The sequence below is a fragment of the Tubulanus polymorphus genome, chromosome 1 (assembly GCF_964204645.1).
Source record: "Tubulanus polymorphus chromosome 1, tnTubPoly1.2, whole genome shotgun sequence".
Lineage (NCBI taxonomy): Eukaryota > Metazoa > Nemertea > Palaeonemertea > Tubulaniformes > Tubulanidae > Tubulanus > Tubulanus polymorphus.
This window is the reverse complement of record NC_134025.1, coordinates 25083045-25095268: the sequence shown is the minus strand read 5'-3', so window position 1 is coordinate 25095268 and position 12224 is coordinate 25083045. Positions and strand designations below refer to the sequence as shown.

The 12224-nt window shown below is 37.2% G+C and overlaps 1 protein-coding gene across 1 annotated transcript; it reads right to left on the bottom strand.

The window, feature by feature from the left end:
* Positions 1 to 338: 338 nt before the first annotated feature.
* On the bottom strand, positions 339 to 12086 carry LOC141914147 (adenylate cyclase type 10-like). The gene is made up of 31 exons (XM_074805448.1): positions 11913 to 12086; positions 11316 to 11504; positions 11069 to 11206; positions 10711 to 10857; positions 10307 to 10512; positions 9815 to 10016; positions 9635 to 9685; positions 9293 to 9375; positions 8822 to 9010; positions 8568 to 8686; positions 8405 to 8481; positions 7928 to 8111; positions 7522 to 7746; positions 7204 to 7402; positions 7012 to 7101; positions 6589 to 6872; positions 6137 to 6341; positions 5861 to 6038; positions 4933 to 5595; positions 4637 to 4856; positions 4161 to 4389; positions 3815 to 3958; positions 3491 to 3669; positions 3080 to 3233; positions 2855 to 2946; positions 2659 to 2777; positions 2416 to 2512; positions 1834 to 1949; positions 1629 to 1746; positions 1336 to 1540; positions 339 to 1003 (listed from the first exon to the last, which is right to left on the bottom strand). Exons 1-31 carry the CDS (start codon positions 11971 to 11973, stop codon positions 518 to 520), a joined length of 5649 nt encoding a protein of 1882 aa, XP_074661549.1. The 5' UTR covers positions 11974 to 12086; the 3' UTR covers positions 339 to 517.
* Between the last annotated feature and the right edge of the window lie 138 nt (positions 12087 to 12224).

Genomic DNA, 12224 nt, shown 5'->3' with positions numbered 1-12224 from the left:
ATGAATACCACGAATTTCAACAGAAAATACGCGAGCAAAACTCTTTATCTCAAGTTCAACAGTCAAACGGATTACAGATTTTTCTAGCCCTCATGATCATTCAATCCCTTCATCGCGTCAGAGTAGATTTTCTAGATACCTGCATTATTTTCCTCAGAATGATGATAGACCCGTGAATCAATATTACTTAAACATATCAATTGCTCTAAAAATACTTTTTATTTCTTCGACAAAAACAACAGAAATAACGATAACAAATAACAATTAGAAAATAAACATGTTGTGCCAGTTATCAAATTGAGCGGCACACTTTTAATTAATAAATAAAAATATGTAGATAGGTAAAATCAGTGAACTTAAAAACAACTTTATTGACAGTTAACATCTATCCGTAAAATAATGAGCTTTTTATCTTCATGAATACATACATGCGCATACGTAAACTAGTAAATTGTTATTCAAATAGAATTATGTCATTGATCTTGACAAAACAAAATACTTCGGATACAGCTTCGATTTAAGCGTACGTTTCGGTGTTCAATTCAACCTCGCGATAATCTTCCTCGTCGATACCCTCGTTTTCTTCGTCATCTTCTTTGATCGAATCGATGTTACTTTTGGCGTTGGTCGCATCTTTACTGACGTTGTAGCGTTTACTGCCGCTGACGTCGAACCAGTGCGGCAGAGGCAACGAGTATTTGATCAACGAACCGGGGATGCTCTGAGCCACGTGGTGATCGACCATACCGCTATCGTTGTACATCATCCAGAACGAATGCTGCACGAGATCGTGTTCCGGGTCGAACCACACCTGTTTGCAGTGCTCGGCCCATTCTTCGTCGAGGACGTTGCCGGTTTTTTTGCTGCGGTTTATCGAGCGTAGTAGGTACGCCTTCGCGATGCCGGTAAAACCGGTGATCATGTGGTAATACGAACGAAGCAGGTACATACGCGGTTGAAATACGGTGAATCGCTGGCAGATTATTCGCAATTTCTCCATCAACTGAAATTATAGGAAAAAATCGAAATTTTACTTATAACGAACCTTTCATATCTAGAAGAGGCCCATATATTTCAAAAGAGAATTTCAAAGGAATTAAGAAGATTTCAGTTTCAAGCCAAATTAGGCGTTCAATGGGAAGCTAAATAAAATAAATATGAACCAAGGGTTTTAAATTTACTTTTGATGTCAAAAACATCATAACTTCAAAATAGTTTACAAAATGTGTATTTCAAATAGTGTGTATTATACAACACTCCAATCCAAACAAATCTAAGAACTTTGGTCACATCACGGGCAAGTCGTGAATATAAATACACTGTATATCAGCTTACATGTAAACATATTGTCTTCCACTGATTGAGGGTGGCGTCGTTACTATTGAGAGCGATAAACTGACTCAATCGAAGCAACTGACATTCTATGATTTTGATGAAGCCGTGCACGGTGGTCAAACGCTCAAATGAGTCCATCATATACAGATTGGCCATCTTATACCAAAATTCAGTCGATTCAGTCGAAGAACTCGTTCGTGAGTACCTACAAAGCAAACAGAAGTTAGAATCAAGCTTTTAATCTGACACTTATTGATAGATGAAAATATTTTTGAAAGTTAAAAGATAAATACCATAAACATATCGCTGATGCTAGGTAGAATTTGACGAGTGGATCATTTGCTAATGTCGGGTCATTCATAGCTTCCGTGGCAAAATTCAGACAATCCTCAAAACTTTCCAGCTGGAAGCCTGAAATAAGAGATGTTGATATTGAAAAAATGGAATATAGGTTAAGTGATTTCTTTGGACATATCGGGATGGAACTTTATGTAAAACCTGCTTCTAAGAGTAGATCGAGACAGCAGCAGTAGTAGTTTGCCAATCCAAGGCGATCATTAGCCTCTTCTGCTATATATTTCAGCTGTTCTAAAACTTCCACGACGTCAGTTGTCCTAAAATCACAAATCTAAAACTTACAACCCACAAGTTTAAACCTTTTAAATGATACCGAACAACCCTCATCTGGAAGAATGTTCAAATTATTCTATGTTCAATACTTTCAGGGGCAGATCCAGACTGTATTTTCAAATATTGTTTGAATTTTTGATGCCCTTTCAAAGGTTAGTTTGAAATTCTGTTGATCCACCCGTTGGCACCATATCTCTGCTTAGGGGGAAAAATGGTAATGAGAAATACACCAGAATTCACAAAATTTGAATGAAATTCTCGAAATTTCTTTGGCCCCAACTCCTCATCCGCTTTGTGCCATTGGTGTCACAAAGGCAGGGATCGTGTCCACTTTGTTATACAGGTGCCCTTTGAAAGTGGAAATGCCCTTATTTTTCCTTCAAATACTGTCTGGAAATAACCCTGAATCCGCCCTTGAATTCGTTCAAATAAGATGATAATAATGCATACTTTCCACTGAGTAGAAGTGACCTAACCAACATAGGGAGAGCTTTCAGACGGGTTTCATTGTCATGAACTTTGCGACTGATTCTCTCAACGTTGTACCCTGAAATATTATAAAAACACACTACGATATTAATCTTCTTGATTAGAACATGTTTCCTTTTGGTGAACAAATCTCATGTAAAAAGGAGAAATCAACTTGAAACACTCTTCTGCTCCTTGCAAATGTACACCAACCCTTGTTCTTACCAGACTCGCATGCCTTCTGCAGTTCACCCAGTACCAAATGATTTATACAACAAACAGCGTGCAGATTTGCAACAGCGGACAAATCATCGGGGGTGAAATCATCTAAAGTGTTCATACATCTGAAACAATGAAAATACGTTGAATGAAACAAATGAAAATGAAATAACTCAGAGCTACAAACAATTTACCGTAGTACCTTCGTAGTGCAATGGCTTCATATTTACGCGAGAGGTTTGTCCATCTCAGCCATTGACAAGCTTCCATTAGAGCTGTGTATGCTAGAATTTGCTATAGTTTGTTTGGAGACAAAAAAAAATTTCATCAGATGAAATCGTAGACACGAATTCAAGTTTAAGAATTCCTTTCAGTCATCTTTTAAAAAGCTGTTCTTTTTGTAAAAAAGTTTTTTCAATTTCAATACCTCTCTCACTATGTCGCCCACTAATTCAGCGAGGTTCACTTGCTGAAGAGCAACCATCATCGAGTTCAAAGGTTGATTTTGTAATCGGTAGGTTTTGTAGAGTAGATGAAGACATCGAACTTGTTCAACTACTCGTTCTTTCTGTTCAAAATCCCTTCATACAAAGAATTATGAGCCATTAAAACCAAAACATCCTACATGCTAAGTAGCCAAGACTGATTTTAACTCAGTCAATCTTAGCTTCATCTTAGCTTGAGTCTTATTAAGTCAGTAAACATTTTTTTATAAATTCTCTTTTTTAAATGTAGAGCCCTCTCATCAACTCTGAATGCAACCAATATGTTTTTACAGATTTTTCGATTTTAGGGTCCCTATGGCATACCTTCTCCCCTGATCCTATGGCATACAAACCTAATCAAGTCAATATCTGGCTCCCTGCCTTTGATTCGGCGTATGATCTGTTTTACTCCTTCTTTGATAATACGACCGAGAACTTTAGCGTTGTTATTCGGTTGACTGTTCTGCATCAATTCTAACGCTTTAAGACAGTTCTCTTTAGCCTCTGCATACTGACCCATGTTTAGGAATGCCTTTGAATGGAAGAAAAGATATTAACGTCTAAATTTGAAAATACAGTGACAGTTTATCATTTCCAGGGATTCACCCAAGAAATCAAGAGAGGTAGCATCTCTAATCTACCACTACCCGATAAATCAGCAATAATCTAAAACCAACCTGTCCAGTCAGGATAGCAAGCCGCGCTCTTTCCTCAAGAGTTATCTGAGTTTCAGTGACTTCCGAAACTTCTGTAACAAATGGATTGTCACCAGCTTTCACGGCTTCAATGATTTTATGAGCTTCTTCTACATAGGATTTAGCCTTAAATGAAGATTTCACTATACAGGGATCAAACACAAATCATTCAGTTATAGAATTCAATACTGCCTTCAATGGTTGATGAGATTTAAAGCTTTTTTTCTTAAATTGAGAATCCATATGTGATGAAACATATAGTTGTTTCCATCCCAGTTTGAAAGCGCCTGTTTGTAAATAATACGCTCAACTATGAAATAAACAGTACCTGAAGATTGTTGAATGTGGCTATTGCTGCTGCACCTGCCTCCGACATGAAGTGCACAGTCCTGCCGACATTACCAGCTGAACGCCAATGACGAACAAGCTGAGGATAAACAGACGCTAACACTTTATCGCATTCGCAAGCCCTCAGGTCGATATCGGCTAAAACCTCTTCCATGTCCACTGATGTTGAGCTAGACATATCTTCTGGCAACTCTTCAGGTGATATGAAACTATTCAAACAATATTCATAGTAGTAAAACTTTATACGAATTTACTTACTACCTGATAACTACTGACACAAATTAATCGCTTCATAAAGTTACATTCTAATTTTTCAGTCTCACTTTTGATGTGACGAGGATACAAGGATATCGGTATATTATTCATACAGCAGACAGTTCTATAAGGTTGGACATGGCAAAATTGACACATCATATACTGAGCCTAAGATTTAGAAATACTAAGCATATTTCCTACCCTAAAAACATCTTCAACGATAATCGTCGTAACTTTACAGCTTGTATTTGATTTGGGTTCAAAAGTCCGGAAAGTTCATAGCCGTTAGAAACTGCAGATTCCTCGCCTCTCACTTGGAATATGTTGCCGCCTGAAGGCAAAGTCTGTTGTTCCAGTAAGTTTACACCGGATGAAGATGCTGGCTTGACTTTATTTGCTTGTAAACCTCGCACGATAGACACTGAAACATAAAATTGATGTGAAATTTACTACTAAAGAATAGATAAGTGCAATGCTTTGATTCGAAATATTCTTACTTCTTTTTGCTCTTGGCGGCCGTTTAGGTTTCCACTCCATTGTTCCTCTGCGTTCTTTCTGAAAATTACGCGCCTGAGCCAGTGGACCTCCGCTCCATGAAACAGCCTGCGCTCTCTTCGAAGCGGCTACCGTGTTTTTTGTCGGCGTTTGAATTTGATGGTAGAACGGGGCGTAGTAAGCCGGCATCCAATCTCCGCCGCCACAAGCTTCGCATTTATGCGCTTGCGATTCTAGAAACTCGGCACAACGAATGTGTAGCTCAGTTCGCTGCGCTTCTAGGAATATTCCGTACGCTGTTTCTTGCATTATTGTTGAGCCGAACTGCATTATTTGACAATCGGAACGTTTCCCATCTGGATTACAGTAACAAGCGGTATCCTGTAACATCGCTGGCAAGCCCCTCTCCTGCAGAACCTTATGTTTACGCGAAGCGGCCGCATATCTAACCATTTTCTCTTCCAATATTCGTCGTTTCGGACTGGCACATTCCAGAACACCGGTTTTCATAAGACGTTCAATGGTATCTGGTAGTTTTGGAAGGTAGTTGTCAGGTAGAATGTATTCTAACATCCGTCTACTGATGTACTCGCCGATGATCGCAGCACATTTGATAATCATTTGATCAGTGATATCTAACTGATCAATTCTTGTAAGTATCAATGCTGAAATTTGAAGAGAATTACTAGTTGCAAACATAGAAATGCAAAGTACTTCAATGCTGATGTTTTAGTGACAAAACAGATACAATCAACATTCAAAATGAGGGAGTCTATTTTCTAATTACTTCAATGAGGATAATTTTCCTAAGCCTAAAAATTCTTAATTTCTATCATTTTTTCTTAACTGAAGACTGTGATAAAGTAATCGATAGCTACTTATTTCATATTTTGAGTAACTGGTAAACTTTTCTGAAAACTCGGTATATACCTTTCATAGAATCGGGCACTTTGACACCTTCAATATGAGCTGAGGATTCAGGATTCAGTATACAGACTTTATTATCGTCGATTTGTTCAATTGACTGATCATCTTTAACAACTGCAGCGTCATCCGATCTACGATGAAATACCACATCTTGGGCTTGGAACGACATCGCATCATCTGACTATGATAAACGAGAATTGAAATTGAATACTTACTAAATTACGCACTGAGTAAAATAACAAATTCATACCAGTAGTTTCTTTTCTCAAATTCACTTACATCTAATGCTCCTTTCCTACTTCGGCGAGCCACATCAAAGCAGCCAAAGTTGATAGGTATTTTTTCGATGAATTCTTTTTCAGGTTCAACCAGAGACTTATCAGGCCTTGATGTCTCGATCACCTTAATAACTTGTTCAAATAGCATTTCTCGCAGTAGCTGTTCACACCAGGAAGGCACACCATGACTCCTTGACTCTATAATTCTATAAGGTTTCAGTATAATAGAAACTTTCATCACTTTCTATGTATTTTTTCAACATCCTCATAACGCACTGGTAGGCATCTAGATTTCTCCTTCTCAATTGCCGAGTGTTTTACAGAATGACTTAACATTTGATTAAAGTTTCATGAGTATTGTACTATCTAGAGTTATGAAACTTTAATTTGTTGTGTGGTCTCCCTTGAAAGTGGGCATTAAGCAAAGGGAATGTACCTCATGTTTTTACTTACTTCGTAATGAATGCAGGCAGTCTTGAAACACCTAACATCTGACACGCAAGCGCGGGGAGATATCGCTTTGGCAGTCCATCTAACTGTACTACTTCGATGGTCTTCTTATTCTTATGATGTAATTCGGCTGCAATCGGATTGTCGTGACCACGAATAGGTCGACAGGTGAGAAACACAAGAGAATGAATATCGCCACCGAGAATATGAATGAATGACCAGGTCTCTGAGTCTATATTGTGAGCATCGTCTAATAATAGAACTACAAATCCATATATCTTCGTCATCTGAAAATATTTAAAATAAAATCCCATTTTAGCATATTGTTAATGGAATATCGGATTATTGGTCTCAAAGTTTGTCCCTATTATCTTCGAAGGATAAACGGATATGCTGTCTATCTTTTTCCAAATATTGTTCATTTACCATAGCTATAATATGTCGTATTAGATCCTTCAGTGCTTCCATCCTATCATCATCTTTCAAATGACTATTATCGTGCTGAATTGTTGGGAACTGTAGATAGAATTGAATCAATCAAAAGATAATCCATCTCTAGACTCAATTTTCAATCATAAGATACCGGTACGTTTCTTTCATTTGTTTGAAAATACAAACCTTTGTTTCTAGTATGTCATTAAGCAGATACAATTGCGGTTTCACGAGGGGATAATTATCGCTGACAAGTTTTGTGATGACTTCTTCGCGTTTTTGGTGATCCATCTGATAGTTCAAACCGAGTAGATCCATAAGTATTGTTTTCAGCACATTATACGGAGTACGACTGTCATTCATCAGAACAGTAACCATGACAACCCTAAAAACAGAAAATACTGATGAACTGACTATGAGCAATAAAGAATATCATTTTATATGAGCCATTTAGGATCACAGAACTTAGCTCCAGTCATAGACTGACGCAGATGATGAACTTACATCCAATTCCTTTCAAGCGCAAAATACATGATTTGCTCGAGCATTCTTGTTTTCCCCATTCCTGAATCGCCTTCTAACACGACAAGGTGTACATTAGCTTTAGGACATGGTTCGCCGGGCTGGAATCCATGTTTGGCATTCATTGCATCGATGCAAGCTTTCATCTCTTGATCACGAGCGAGTAATGGATATTCATACTTCTTTACTTCTAATTCATCATCAAGTCTAGAAAATAATTTCAGTGTATATAGAAAATATCTTTTCATTTTCTGTTGTAAGTTTGCCGGGTTTTTACTGGCATTTGGCAACATCTTTCACTACTTTCTCCTCTAACAAGTTTTTGTTTGAATCATTTCAACAAGTCATTTATCATTGAAATGTCACATCACAAATCGTTAGTACTCACGCTGTCGGTCCAACAAATTCTAAAATCGTTCCGACATTTTGCAGACCTTTCATTTCTTTAGTGACAAGTTCATTGTAGTAGTATTTCGGCAGTTTAGCGTGGTGGTACGTGTCGGTATCACAAGTTACCTTACCCGGGTAATGCATCATAAGACGAGCTGCCATATTGACTTTACGACCAATCACTGAAAATCCATCCAAATTATGATATGTAAGAATCAGCTAGATAATCTAGCCATAAATCAAATTTAATTAGCAACCTTATCTAAGCACACCATCTCTAATGAAAAAGTATTGGAATTGGCTATTGGCACATGTATTGTAAGATTTATCTATATGCAATATTGATAGTAACCTGTTCAAATTAAACCCATATTCATGGATAAAATGTTTGATATATATTTGCCTCCAAGTTGGTTCATAGGACAAGAGATTCAATGCACGCAACAGAAAGTAATGTACCATGCATTATTAGTACCTGTGTATTCTTGACGATGGGGATGTCCAACGACACCACAGAATGTCAGACCAGTTGTTACACCAATCGAGGTCAGTCTATAACAAACGCAATAAAATATCTTTTCTCACTTAGAACGTATTCATATTTTGAAAGCCATTCAGCACAAATCAAAACAACTCACTCAATGCCGATAACATTTGTGCAAGCGTCCAACAACTTCATAGCGGATTCGAGAGCATGGGCGCTCTCGTTTTCATGTTTATAACCAGGAAATCCGAAAATAACGAGAAAAGTAAGACCCTAAAACACATAGAATAGAATGATGATATAATGTATCGATCTTAGATATCTGTATCACAATTTAGATTCACATGGGAGAGCAGTACCGCATGTAAGAACCAAAGAGCTTAACAATGAAAATATCATCTCATTTACCTTGTCAAATAAGAAGACCTTATTCAAACAGCCATTCAGTGGATTAACTTGTGAGTAGATGAGTTGAAAAGTTTCTTGCAAAATACGACTCTGATCTTCCTTCTTCATCGGTTCAAGTACAAGATTCATAAAAACGATTGATACCTGTCTCATCTCTGATAGATATTCTAACGGCTGGTCAGCTCTTAGCTGGAAAATATGATGAAAATAAAGATAAATCATTGACTTGAGAAACAGCCTTTAGGCTTGGGAATGTCCTATCAATTATGTAGGACATTTGCTGACATGTCAACAATTATATAATATTGTACATTGGTGAATGAAATTATGATTATCAAAATATCTTTTTTACATTGTGATGTTTTAAGGCAAATATTATAAAATATTCCAAACAAAATCAACAAACAGTTTCAAACAAAGGGATCCAACGAACAAAATTATCGAATTTAACAAATTTACAAACGCTGTTACTTTGTTCAGGACAGGTTTTGTGATATACAATCCCATCTTCTCATCAGAATCAGAACCACCTCTTAGGAAAACAGCATTTCGTACTAAGAAATACATGTAGATCTTGAAATAACATCAAAGAATTCAAATCTAGATGGGCAACTCAGACCAGACTACACAAATCTCTAGTTTTCACCAAAAATTAGACTAATTTTACATTCTGATTTTGAAAGTATTGTGTTATTTTTGGGAATAGTTAAGCCCTTGAATAAGCCCTTGAAGGGAGCAGGAACTACACTCAAATAGTAATCATAGTCAGGTCTGGGGCATACATGTTAATTGAGCTAAGTAAATTTTACTGACCTCTCACTTCTGGATCCTCTAAAATGATATTATCAGCGCTTGCCAGTACAGCTGAAAAACATTAATTAAATAAATTATTAATATAATTAAAAACATAGGGTGGTGAACGCGAAACCATAATTTGTAGATTTTTCATGTAAATATTAAAGAGCATTTCAGTTATCGATGGCAGGAACTCACAGGATGACACCGTTTCTTGCAGATGAAACTCCAGAGATTGCGATCGACCGACTATCAGAGATTTCCGACCCGGGTTCCGTCGAAGAAACATCAGTTCCAATTCTCGACTGGATTGTATGTTAAACTGTTGAGTGGCCGTTTCAAAGTTCACGGTACGGAGCATGACATAATTCGGGCGAACATCTTTTTTCAACCCCAAAGCCTAGAAGTGAAGACGGATTGAGTATGAATTATGTCCAGCATTTATTTTTCAAACTTGTTTTTGTTAAGTGAAGTTCTTTTCCCGGGCCTAGTTTCATAAAAAAGAACTCTTTTATTGATTTCATTTCTTCAACAATTCAGTTCATCTTAAATTGATTTAGACATTAAAACTTTATGTGAAAAACCCTGGCATTTTGGAAAAGGACTTCAGTGTTGAAATATCCACATAACAATGTCAAGCAAATAATGTGTCAAAGGTGTTCATTTTATCCCCTAAACTCCCTCACTTACTCGAACGTGTCTACCATCAGCTAACACAATGTGTGATACAATATTACTATCACAATACGCCCACGAAGCTGGTGATAGCACAACGTATCCCGACTCACAGAATTTCTCCGCCAGATTCACGTCTCTGATTGCTCGACCAGTCGTAACGTAATGTCGGAAATCATTATTGCCGAGATACGTCAGGCATATTTTACCCGCGGATATTCCTGATGAAAAGAAGAAAATCAGGTTTATGGTAAAGTTAACCTTCGGTTTGAATTTTCTAAACTAATAGCCACTCAATCAAGATTTTGACTTAGTCCAGGCATTAATCATAGTTTACATGTAGATTTCTAATTGCAATATCTCAATGCCCAAATGAACTTAACTGCATTGTTATTTTTTCTTTAATTTCTTAAACGAACCTAATTTCACTTTCAGTTTGACTCCAATATCCGTATTCCATTCACCATATCGATCTTGAATTATGATAGCGCATCTAAGCACTTGCATGACAGTGTTAGCGAGCTGTTTATCATTTTTAACAGGCCACACTGCCAGAATAGCATCACCTACAAGCAAAAAGGATGGACACTCTTTTTCAGGATTATCGACATCATTAGAACATAACACACATTTAGACAAAGTGGGATTGTATAATGTGACTAAGGGATAGGGATAAGGAGTTTTTAGCATAGATAACCAAAAGTTGAGCTCTGCAGCAAAAATGAACAAATGTACTAGACCCGAATCATGCAAAACAACTGAATGATAATGATTTACCTGCATATTTTAGAACATCTCCATCAGATGAAAGAATTTTCTCTACAATAGCTCCTAGGTATCCATTTAAAGTTTTGGTTAACTGATCGGTTCCACTACTAGCACTCAGAGTATACCTTTCACATAGAGCTGTAAAACCTACAATTACAATTCATTATCAAACAAAAACAAAGGAAAATCAGATGGTAATACAATGTACTAAACTTCAAGTTTTGCGCCTATTCATTCAAAGAAATTGCAAACAAACCTGATATATCTGCAAACATAAGAACGCCCTTTATTCTTTTGATGTAGGGTGGTGGTTCATCGAGGTTTGTAGAAACAACACAATCCGGTATGTGGGTGGAATATTTATTTACTACTGGAGTACTCGGCGATGAATTATTATGATTAATGAGCTCTTTCAGAATCGCTGGTTTTTCCTTCGACGATTTACCTAAAAACAATTGGTAGTCGCAAGTAATAAAATTGCAGTGGTTTAATTTCAGAGAATATTTCACAAAGTAATGCCCGCGAATGGCATCACCAGAATCTCTTTAACGAGGCGGTATATATAACCCTGGAGTTGGACGAATATTAAAAGATATCAGAGAATACCTGAGCTGAGTCAAGCAAGGAACAAAGTCTTATGTTTGGTTTTCCATCCAGAGCCGGAGGAGAGGGGGTTCAAGTCTGACTCGGTCGGTGCATGTTCAAAAACTAGAACAACATGATCATCGGCCATAAGTTTGGGCTTCACTTCAAACAATGAAATCTTCAAGAATAATTGTCACAGTGACTGCCAGAGCAGTGCCTGGTCTTTGAAAACCCGCAGAAAAAAAAGGAAAAACAGGTCAATTTTTACCTCGAATAGCATTTAAACCACCAACCGATGGCAAATTCGGCAATTCAGTTGACTGATCCATATTCTTAAAGTATAACACTATGATAAGAGTTTACATTGTTGAGTAATCACACCAGTTAGACTGTAGATAGAGCAGGAAACCAGTATAATACGTTGCAGTAATGCTGAAATTGGCCGCCATTTTAGCAGACGAATAAAAGATTCGTTACAGCTGCATCGATACAAAATTGCTATTTTCGATTCGCGCTTTAAAAACCCAAGGGCCTATGTTAGAGAACCAGAATAAGATCAAAATTATTTTTTACAAGCCAG